The sequence below is a fragment of the Melanostigma gelatinosum genome (genome assembly GCF_949748355.1).
Source record: "Melanostigma gelatinosum genome assembly, chromosome: 3".
Classification (NCBI taxonomy): Eukaryota; Metazoa; Chordata; class Actinopteri; order Perciformes; family Zoarcidae; genus Melanostigma; species Melanostigma gelatinosum.
In genome coordinates this window covers 30,039,417-30,051,758 of record NC_136636.1, presented here as the reverse complement: position 1 = coordinate 30,051,758, position 12,342 = coordinate 30,039,417, and the positions used below count along the sequence as shown (strand labels likewise).

At 44.3% G+C, this 12,342-nt stretch overlaps 1 protein-coding gene across 1 annotated transcript in view; it reads right to left on the bottom strand.

Moving 5' to 3' along the window:
- Positions 1–12,342, bottom strand: part of LOC306775047 (receptor-type tyrosine-protein phosphatase gamma-like) — a gene marked incomplete at both ends in the record, with an annotated part of 879,186 nt that overhangs the window by 171,548 nt on the left and 695,296 nt on the right. Inside the window, one exon of the mRNA XM_079265258.1 lies at positions 2,291–2,357. Within this exon, the coding sequence (XP_079121384.1) occupies positions 2,291–2,357 (67 nt within the window). The remainder of the gene's footprint in view (positions 1–2,290; positions 2,358–12,342) is intronic.

The following is a 12,342-nucleotide window of genomic DNA, read 5'->3' as shown; positions in this document are numbered from 1 at the left end:
ACACTGAATCATCCCAGAAGTCCTCAATGATTGTGTGGTTATACTGTATGTGAGGCACTAACTGATGCAAGAGGCTGAGACTGTTTGATGAGGAAGACAATCAAAGCTAGAGTACCCTGCAGTTAAAGTTGATCCAATATTATACATCAGATGTTTTTATCAAATGTCCTGCCTCCTTGTGTTTTACAACTTTATATCCTTACATCTATTCAGTACAGAGTACACCATGTTATGGCCTTATAGTCAGGCCTGAGCTCACCTTTCTCTCCACAGGCATCCTATCCTGTGCAGATTCATTTCCTCTTAAGCATGGCCCATATTGTGCAGCTGGCACACTCACCTTGCCTCCTGTAATTGATGGTCAGCATTCCAGATGAGCATATTAATGTTCTATATAAAGCTGCTGACTGTCATTCATGGCAGCTGTGATTTAAAGTCAGATATTACAGCCTCTGTGTCTCTTATTGACATCTAGTTCTGATAAGCACAAGTCTAAGTCTATTAGTCAATAAGTCGATCTTGTAGAAGTGATTAAAAGACGCACTGTGACTGGACGACAGTTACCGTAGCTTCACTCATCTCATGACAAACATCAGATACTGCATACAGTTGACACTTAAAATGAATGCATCACTTATTCTCTGCCGCACATGCTTGTTTACATGTATGCAAAGATGGTTTTTCATTGGTGACATTATACCTACCAAAGTAAATGAGATCTAGGTACATGATGACTGTTACAGCAAAGTGATCAGAAAAAAAGGTCAGGTATATTATGGCATAAAAATATTAATTGTCAAGGTATAGTATGCAATAAAAATGTCAAAATCGCCGTAGTAGAGTTTGCCATTTAAAGTGTCATAACATATATCACAGTACAGTATGTCAGGAATGTGAAAGAGCTTAGCCACATGATCGAAACCACTTCATTCGAAGGGGGTATTGAAAGTGAGTGCACCTTAGTTGACAGTGAAACCAACTACGCACGACTGCTTAGTCAGGTGAGTTGATGGGTCATAGAATGGGAATAATGCACTGTTCTCTCCCAAATAACTTGCCCTGTCGGACTTCTTCTTAGCGATGATGCAGTGTTCCCAGATCTCAGCAAGTCATTTTGTACATTATTATGTTTTTACAGATAAGTATGAAAATAAAACCAAAATTGTAAGGAATCTGAATCATGTTTAATTTCGGTGTCCTACATAAAAGTATGAATGCTTTGGGATACATCTCGTTCACTCAGATAAGGGGACTTTTTTCCATTTAAGTTGATGTTAATGTTTTACTCTTATCAGAAAACAATATTGAGCACAATGTCCCATGAGCTCAATGTAACCTCCTTTGCCTTTGGAGTTTTTTTCAATGAAAGAACAAAAAGGAGAACATTCTCCCACAAAGCCACCACAGCTCAGAGTGATAAGGCCTTTGTGCGCAGAAGTAATTCACCGTGCTAATTCCACTCCCCTCCTGAGTCCAGTGAGGAAATTAGCAAAGCAAATTTACAGTTGAGATACTGCCACTACCACATCAGTGTGTGAAGCCCGTCCACACTCATGTCTGGACGTTTAGTCTGCAAATACATCATGGCCATCGACAGGAATATTCTTATACTGTGATAGTTTGCAGATAAATGCAGCAGCAAATTGAATTGAATTAGTTAAGCTGAACGAATCTGAAGTCGTCAGAATACTGGAACCTGATTGGCTGACAGCAGCGGTTCCTCAGATCAATGAGGTTAACCTGCCGAGTCAAGGCTTTTCAGTTTAACTGCTGCAAAGGGGCCTGACCGGGCAAAATCACTGTGTGTCCAATTGACTACAGAGAACTGAATCTTGGACTGACGACGTACTTAAGTCTCCATTTCAACATAGGATGTGTAATAGTGGGTCGACAAGGCCATTGTACCGAATACCTGGTGGCTGATGACAGAGGCTTTAGCACAGCAACAGTCCTGATAACTTAAGTCTCCTACATATCCTGGCCACCAGTGGCAGAACTGGTATTGACGTTAATGGAAGAGACTTTCCCGATATCATTTGTACACCTTTGTAGATTGATCGTAATGTTGCTTACCATCCATGAGTATACATCGTATTATTCCTGGTGAGCAGTCTGTTTGTGAAATGTCAAAGTGAAGTGAGATTTAAGGACCAGGGCTGGACTGAACCAGAGACCAGAACAATGCTAAAAGGGGCTCAAAGCTTGTGTGCAAGATGAATTTACATTCATCCAGAAGAGTCCCGGCTCTCTTATGAGTCAATATCATTGTGTGACTGCGACTGCCACTCACCATGATGGACCACTCCCTTCAGGCCGTGGATTATGGGGTCTACCGCGGGATTGTCCTTCCCCCCCACCTGAGCAACACGAAGAAAAGATACAGTGAACATCACATAGTATTAGTATTCATAGAAAACATTGCTGCATACATTAAAGGTTACACACGCTGCTTATATGATCTGTAATGTGTAAATCAGACATAATACATTTCTGTTGTTTTTCTATTGACAGTCTCCAAATATTGAATATTTGTGTTTGCTACAACAAATTATTTTGGCATTTCTGTTGTTTTCCAAATATGCATGTTTATTTTCTTTGTGATTGTAAATAAAAATATATTCATTCAATGTTAAATAATATGCGCTATACTTGTAAGCTTATATTGTGGAGTTGTGAGGTCACTGTAAGTAGGTCAAAAACTCCGAGCAGGGCATTCCGTCGCCTGTTCGCACGATAGAAACAGATACAGTGGCCCTGAAAGAAACACTTGCTTAAACCACCAGATTAGGGCGGAAACTGCCATCTTAGAGTAGGAGAAGAGTTCTCTTTATCTATTCACACAGAGACTTCGAAATAGGTTAGAACTGCACCCTTTCCGGCACCTTAAGTGTTAACAATATGCTGTTACATCAACATTTCACACACACTGAGAGAAGGCGGTCCCGGACGTGAGCCAGTGTGGGCGGAGATGCCCAGAGCTCCAACAGGCTGTCTGAAAGCTAGAAACAGATCCGCCTCCAACTTTGCTTTAACCAATAGGCTTCCATCAGAAGAACCTTTAACACGCATGCGCACTCTGTCTAAGCGCCTTTTAGCTTTTCATTCGCTCCTACAGAGTGAACTTTTCTAGGTCCGTGCAGGTTTAACTGCTGGACATAATACTTCTGTTACAAATAAACCTTATTGCTTGAATTGAGCTAAACGCCTCAACCTAAGTCTGTTCACCTGAGTTTTCTCCTCAACATGAGTTTTATTCTCAACATGGTAGCAGAGGATGGTTTTAACGATCAGTAGGAGATACATCTCGTGACGGACTTTTTCTTCTGTCCACAGACAAAACAACAGGTGTTTTCCCGAGAGGCTGGGGATTCCGGCTGCCGACCGGAGCAATTCTTATCACCTCGGGAAACTGATCAAAGCAGCTGCAATCAAAAGGTAAGCAGAGCCTATTTAAATGAATTCTGCAGATTATCTATAGGTACTAAATTGAATTGATCAGGAGTACCGGGTTGTGAGTATGAATTGCATTGACTAAATTGCTAAAGATAAACTACGTAGCATTGTGACAGAATTGTTATGACAGCAGTGGGGGTTTTTACATAGAATGTACATGTGTGTGAGTGGATCTGACAGAAACTGACGGTTCTAAAATTGCATAGGCTGACATTGTGTTCACCGCATACGTTTTGATAACTGTTCGGAGGTTACACAGCCGTGGCGAAAGCTTCGGTTCGCTGACCAATGACGGTCTGAAAAGACTAAATCCCGGGCCACACTGTTGATTTATGCGACGTAGCAAGCTGATGTTTGGATCAAGTATATAGAAATTGTTGTTGAAATACGCTGATGTGAAAAATAGTGTGTGTGGAGACTGCAAAATGTCATTTCCTCAAGGGACCAGCTTCGTGAAAAGCGGACACTGTAACGAAGATCCATACGTGGTCTGATGTCCGAGTATTTCAGAAGTGGCAGTGTATGGGTCTGTGTGCAGCATAGATGTACTCTGGGAAGACATCGATTCAATTGTAGCACAAGATATCGCCACTTCCTCAAGGGGCCGTGTTCGTACAAGGCGTACACTGTAAACAATAAGATCAATAGATCTTTCCAGATGTGGTCTGTGTGCGATTATTTGTGGAATACGGCAGTGTGTGGTCGATTGAGTGCTGTGTAATGTCTCAGGGAGGCACCCATTTCCTCAAGGGACCGTGGTCGTGCAAAACGCTATAAAAACAGATCCATACGTGATTTGTGCGTATTGCAGAAACGGCAGTGTATGGTTTCAATTTGGTATGATTGATGAGAGTGATTGCGTGAAGCGTACATATGTTAGAGACAGGTGAGAAATTGGGGTTGAAGTGTTTCCACCAGGTTCGTGTGCTTGTCAGTTTTTGACGGTCAGTGGAGCAGCACAAGCATGAGACACAAGCCTTGCACTCACCACAGAAACACAAACACTAAAGGTTAGACTAAAGACAGCTGAGGACAAGATAGAGCGGCTCTGATTTGCACTAATATACGTGTCAGTTTTACTGGTAGAGTTAGAAAGATTACAGATTTATTGAGAATTGTGTTGGTTAGGGCTCGTAAAAAAATTAAAAGCGAAAAAACACAGGCAGACTGAGCAGGCACAGAGGCTCAAGGGAGTGACAGTGGAATTTAGATAAGGAAGATAGCTGCAGCTGTAGGCAGGGTGAAAGATTGTAGCTAGGAACAGTTGGAGTCTCGTTCAAGGTCAGAGGGACAGCAGAAAACTGACAGGAGCGTTGGCTCCATCTGGTGGACATTCGGGAGTACTGCATCCAGAAAAATTTGAATTGAAAAAAAAAGAAAGGAAGAGCACAAGAATACATGGCTGGAGCTGTGGCTCCATCTGGTGGCTATTCAGGAGAACTGCATGCAAAACTGAAAAAAGCACTCACAGACACAGGAGGCAAGACAGCATGGAAAAGAGACAAGATTCATTGGGATAACTGCATGAAACGATGGAAAGAGGAGGGATGGTGGAAGGCGGCCAGTCCACTACCTCCATCAGTCAACAACCTCCGGCTCTTTACCAACGATTTGACAAAATGAGTGGCCTACGCACAGACAGCAGAGAATAGTCAAACCAAACGACGTGTGTTCGTTAACCCCCTGATGCAAGCCTGCAAAGACAGAGAAGAGGAACACCGAGTGGCGATGATGGCATTAGAAACGGCCATGACGGATCGGATGCAGGTGGACATGCCGACCGGAAAAGAAAAAACCAGGCCCCATCTGTCACTCGACATCACCTCACTCGACATCACCCCTACCACACAAGCCCCGGTATGTCTGGAAAAGACTGCACAGGAACCGGGCCAGGCATCTCTGGCCTTGGCCCCTCCCCCGCCCTCAACTGGCCTGTATCCAGCACTCCCTCCAGTTCCTCCCCTATACTCCTCCAACAATCCGGTTATACAAGCACCGGTGAGAACAGTAAAAGGAGGAATGCCCACAGGAGCATTCAAGATGGCACTAGATAAAGGGTGCACCATCGACACAAGCTCCACCTCAACAGAGCGAGCGATGAGAGGCATGATGGAGAGGGTGAAAACATTGGAAAGAGCTATGACAGGAGTCCCCAGTTGGGAACACGAAGAGGATCTTCAAGGAGCAGTGGGAGGCCAGCCGTACAACGAGGAGGAAGCAGAGGCCCAGCGGCAGAGACACTTCGATCAGGAGTGCATTCAGCGACTTCGCGACGAACTCGCTGTCACAACACCTCACCCCATGCACTCAGAAGACACCTATGTGACAAGCAACTTGTACTGCAATCTTGCAACATCCCCAACTGCTCACTGTTGCCGCTCTCCTCTCATTTCTGGGCTTAACAGGCTACTCACGAGCCCATATCCCAGACTACACCAACCACACCACCATTCTCAGAGAGATGTTGAAGGAAGTGGGCACCAGAAATCTTACTGCCAACCTCACATGGACAGCAGAGGGTGAAACAGCCTTCACCCGCTTGAAGCAAGCACTTGCACATGCCGCCGCACTCATGTCCCCAGACTACTCCCTACCGTTCCACCTTGATGTTTCCGAAAGAGACAGCCTACTCAATGCTGTACTCTTCCAGAAAAAGGGGGGTGAGAGTCAGGTACTGATGTATCATTCATCAAAACTTGACGCTGTGGAAAACGGTCAATCCACATGCGCAAGATATGTTGCAGCAGTGGCAAAAGCGATTGAAAAGACTTCTCATATTGTCATGGGCCATCCACTGGAAGTACACACGCACCATGGCGTGGCGGCATTCCTGATGAGTAAAGAATTCACGTTCAGTGCCGCAAGGAAAACGAAGATTCAACACACTTGCACCATGCCACACATCACCTTTGTGCCAGCCACAAGAAATATGATGGCTAACTTTACGGATGGACAACCACGTGTGCGAGGAAGTTGCAGGACAAGAAAACAAATTGAGACCGGATCTCCAGAACACTCCCCACCTCACAGCTGAAGCCTGGCTGTACACGGATGGTTGCTGCTACAAAGGAGAAGAAGGGAACATTGCATCCTATGCAGTGGTGGAACAGAAGAGTGAAGGCTATCACCAAACAGTGGAGTCAGGGATACTGCCACAACCCGCTTCAGCACAACTAGCGGAAGTGGAAGCACTGATTCAGGCTCTGAAGTGGAGCACGGACAAAATTGTAAATATCTTCACAGACTCGGCTTACGCCCATGGAGCGGCCCACATCGATGGCCCTGTATGGCGAAGATGCAACTTCACCACTTCAAATGACCACCCCATAAAACACGAAGCAGCTATGAGAAGGCTGGTAGAAACAATCCAACTACCAAAGGGGGTGGCCATCATGAAATGCAAAGGACATGACACAATCAGATCATGAATCAGTGCCGGTAATGACGCGGCAGACAGAGCAGCCAAGAAAACTGGAGGCTACACACCTCTCCAAATGGTTATAAAGCCAACATCCGGTCCACTTGAGCTCACCATCGAGCACATCAAAGATCATCAAAAGAAAGCAGGACCTTATGAATGGTCCGAATGGACACAAAAAGGAGCCTCAAAAGACAAAGAAGGTCTGTGGAGAGCCCACGACGGCAGAGTGGTTGCCTCAGCAGAACTGTGTGCAGCACTCCTACCAGGGGCCCACGGACCTACACACGAGGGAAAGAAACGGACATTGGACAATTTAAAACAACTATGGTGGCATCCGCACATGGAAGCGATATCTTTCCTCTTCTGCGATGAATATCAAATTTGTGGCAATCACAACCCAAGAAAACCATTCAAGACACCGATGGGATCTTATCCCGTGCCCTCAGCCTGTTTCCAAGACATCAGCATAGATTATACAGATATGACCAGAGAACAGGGAAAGAGGTACATCTTGGTAATGGTAAACAGATTTTCAAGATGGGTGGAAGCAATTCCCACCAAGAGAGAAGACGCGCAGACAGTTGTAAAGTGGCTGCAGACAGAACTGATTCCCCGTTACGGAGTACCGAGATGCATCCGCTCCGATAACGGATCACACTTTAGCAACACCATGCTCGCACAGGTAGAGCAATTTCTGGGAATCACACACCGATTCGGGTCAGTCTATCACCCGCAATCTCAGGGCCTGGTGGAACAAGCGAATCAGACCCTTAAGGCCAAAATTGCCAAAGTTTGCGCGGGCTCAAATTAACATGGGTTGAGGCCCTGCCCCTGGCCCTTATGGCCATGAGGTCCGGAAAAGGGGGAGAAACACATCTCTCCCCACACGAGATCATGACTGGCCGGCCGATGCCAGGTCCACCCAGAGATCGAGGTCATATACAACCTCTGGATGTACAGCAGATTGAAATGTCTGACTATATGAGTGCCCTAATTTCTCTTACTGAAGCTCTCTCCAAGCAGATCGAGAGGACTCGAGCAGTACCTGAAGCAGCGGCAGCTGGAAAGCAGATACAAGTAGGTGATTGGGTCAGGGTCAAGGTTCACAAGCGCAAGTGGACTGACCCCAGGTGGACTGGGCCGTACGAGGTGAATGAGGTTACTTCACACTCAGTCCAGGTCAAGGGCAAATCAGGCGCCCCTTGGCACCACCTGACACACTGTGTCCCAGCACCGGTACCAACCAGAACACTGGGAGAAATTCGTACTGATTTGGAAAATGCATCGGGAACTTAGACGCTGTCTAGGGGACCCTTATGCAAACCCCACCGACCGAGGTCGGCAGCGCTTCACCTGGAAAGGGGTGGGATGTGGGAAGAAAACTATAATGGGGGTGGGTATGGGCATACTAGTTGCCCTCCTGATCTGGGGACTAGAAACCAAGTATCAGACACACCAGCACCCATCTCATTCAACTGCCCCTTTTCCCTGTCCATCCCCGAATCTGACTCACAGCCGAACAAGACGTAGCACCCCAACATTGGTCCATAAAACGGCATGTAGATCCAAACTCGTTCTGGCCATAGCAGTTTACATCGCGGTTTTCATAGCTATACTCATCACCTGTGGCTGTTGCTGCATCCCCTGCCTCCGAACTTTGATAGGCCGTCTAATTATATATGTTGCTTATCCACTGTTGGATGGAGACCAGCCGGCCTCTGACCCAGAGGGGTCTTGGGACCAGGAAGAAGAACCAGAGTTGCGTTCATTGACAAACTCCCAGTTAGACGACGACACACAAGTCTAAGAAGTTCACATCTAGCAGGTGTGAAAAGGGGGATTTGTAAATAAAAATATATTCATTCAATGTTAAATAATATGCGCTATACTTGTAAGCTTATATTGCGGAGTTGTGAGGTCACTGTAAGTAGGTCAAAAACTCAGAGCAGGGCATTCCGTCGCCTGTTCGCACGATAGAAACAGATACAGTGGCCCTGAAAGAAACACTTACTTAAACCAACAGATTAGGGCGGAAACTGCCATCTTAGAGTAGGAGAAGAGTTCTCTTTATCTATTCACACAGAGAGTTCGACATAGCTTAGAACTGCACCCTTTTCCGGCACCTTAAGTGTTAACAATATGCAGACACACTGACGTTCCAGAGAAGGCGGTCCCGGACGTGAGCCAGTGTGGGCGGAGATGCCCAGAGCTCCAACAGGCTGTCTGAAAGCTAGAAACAGATCCACCTCCAACTTTGCTTTAACCAATAGGCTTCCATCAGAAGAACCTTTAACACGCATGCGCACTCTGTCTAAGCGCCTTTTAGCTTTTCATTCGCTCCTACAGAGTGAACTTTTCTAGGTCCGTGCAGGTTTAACTGCTGGACATAATACTTCTGTTACAAATAAACCTTATTGCTTGAATTGAGCTAAACGCCTCTATCTAGTCTGTTCACCTGAGTTCTCTCCTCAACATGAGTTTTATTCTCAACATGATGTAAAAGATGATCACTATGTATTATACCCTCTGCTGCTGCAGCGACTCAATTCCTAGCAGTCATGAAGTGTCAACTAATGTAAGCTCATTATTAGCACTTATTTGTGACGTGGCATTTGTTCCAGTGTGACGGACGGACGGCCGGACGGACGGACGGGGGTAGTATCCTGGGAGTCAAGTGAAAAAGTCACGGAATGTATCAAAAATTCACACCTAGGTGCTAACTGTTCAAACGAAACTTAATAAAGCACTATTTCTCTACATTTATTTCAGAACATTCAGAATCATCTAGGGCTGCAACGAACGATTATTTTAATAATCGATTAATCGGGTGATTATTTTTTCGATTAATCGATTAATCGGATAAAACAAATCAAAAAACAAAAAAAGCATTAATTTCCAACCCTTTATTCAAAAACAGAACTGATCTTCAGAAAGTGCAACAGGTTGCTCCTTGAACATCCCTGAGCTGTTAAAGTAATAATAAAAAATAAATAAAAAAATGGACAAACACAAAAAAACATACATGTGCACAAAAATATGTATATTTTTGTTTAAAGGGACCTGAGCTGTCAGAACAATAAATTATTTATAAAAAATAAAGAAAAATTCAAATCAGAAAACTTAACAGGATTTGTTTGAACGTCAGAACTTGTTCTCTACACTACACTCACAGACGCACACACAAGTTCACTTGAAGCTTATTCATTAAATTATTACCATCATTGTAGTTAAGTTCATTCATACAGCACATTTAAACACAGCTTAATGACCAAGCGCTATAAAATAACTTTAAAATGAAATTAAAAAGTACAGCACACAAATATATTTGTCAACAATAACTGATATGGGACAAAGCACAGAATATATATCCATGACAACAGATTGAAAAATCAATGGGCCAAAAAAGGCAAGTGAATAAAAACGTGTCTTTATTCTTGCAAACTATACCAGCCCTGCTTTACTACTGCTATTAACGAGCTAACGCTAACTTGTCATGCTTGTCAAGCTGGATAACGAGTAAACAGCAGCACCAGAAGAGCTGCTGGAGGGACGTTAGGTTCCTCACTTCAGAACGGAACTAAAGTAGGATTCTGTAGTGATTTACTCTGCTGTTGAACATCCTTCCTCCTCATCAAGGACTCCAACATGTTTACGTTGTTGAATCAGGAAATAAATCCTGTAGCCGTCTGTGTTCACCCAGAGCTCTACGATACCTCATATCAACAGAGACGGACCAAACGATGTGTACACGTGTGTGTATGTAAACAATGAATACACGCTGCCGTATGTGGAGCTGCTACAATGTTAGCATAGCCTAGCACCGACCCATCCGGGCTCCATTGAGAAGACAAGTCGGCATCATTACGCAGTGAATACACTTCGATAGAATCCACGGAGCTCCTCTGGACGATGTTATGAACCGGACATGACGGCGTTTAGTTTCCCGGGATATCTGTGACTTCCACAACACGTACTAAGCAGAAATTCGATAATCGATAATGAAAACTATTTTAATAATTGATTATTATCGATTTAATCGATTCGTTGTTGCAGCCCTACAATCATCGCTCAAAATCAGCAGCTGCTGCATCTCTCTGTTAGTTCACTTCCTGTGGACTGCTATAATGGCCGTAATGGAGTTAGGGCCGAAAGTTTGAATTAAAAACAAAGAAAACAATCTCTTTCACTCTCTTTCTGTTCTATGGACGGCGCCTCACCTGGTCACGCACCCCCCAATTTAGCTGGACTCACATTCTTTCATTTCACAGCACAAACAAACGCCCCTTGATTAGCAGTAGGGCTCACAGTTTTCATATGCACAAATGTTTAGACACCAAAAAGTTATATATTTTAAGATTCTGATTGTGACAAAGGAGGAGCAGACAGTTTATGAGCAAACACTGTGTTTTACAGGGCGCTGTCAGGGCGCTGTCAGGGCGCTGTCAGGGCGCTGTCAGGGCGATGAATATCTGTGGTTCAAAAAGCTTGTTTGGTGCACAGTCATAACAATAGTACAGTAGCCTGCACCTGTGCTGAATCAGAAGAAAGAAAAGGGCAATAGAATTCAAAACACTCCTCGTCTATAAACCCCAAGCAGCCTTGCTCGAAACTAACTCTCGTGAGGTAAACTAGCTCAGGTGTGTACTTGTTCAGAGGGTCAACGTGTGTCAGAGTGATCTCATTGTTTACATATACGTTTTGAATGACTCACTGCAAGCTACTGCTAAAATGAACCCTGCAACAACTGCTACCACTAATGATGTGCTTGTAGGAGCGTGGAAACAAACGAGTAAGCAGGTATTCCTTTTGGCTGCACAACTTGTGGCCGTTTATTTCCATCCAAAACACATAACCCACACTTCCTTCCTTCTACCCTTTAACCCCTCTTGTCACCAGGGTTACGCCCCTTCTCTTAAAGGGCACCCGTGAATTCAGTCCTTTCGTCCCCTACATGCGTCCTCCCAGAATTCACTAAAACTAGAGATTAGTCAAAACTAGGGGTGTAACGATACGCCTATTCGTATTGAACCGTTCGGTGCGAGGCTCGCGGTTCGGTACGAATGACGAACCGAATGCGTTTGAATAAAAAAAATATAGATATATTTTTTATTTATTTAACCAGGTAGTCCCATTGAGATTAAAAATCTCTTTTGCGACATGTAAGTAACAATACAAGATGTTACAATACATTAAGGAGCAGTTTTAGTTTTTTATGCTTATGTGTTGCTAAGAAGACACCCCAGAAGATGAGTCACTCAGGTATAGTTCCATCATTGTTCAAAGTCAAAGAATAACTTCATGATGTTAGTTGTAATGAATAAATATATTTTAAAATCAAGTACATTTCTCTGGCATTTATAGTTTTCGACTGTACCGAAACGTACCGAACCGTGGCTCCACTGTATCGTACCCAACCCAACCGTGGATTTTGTGAACCGTTACACCCCTAGTCAAAACCCTTAATGTCT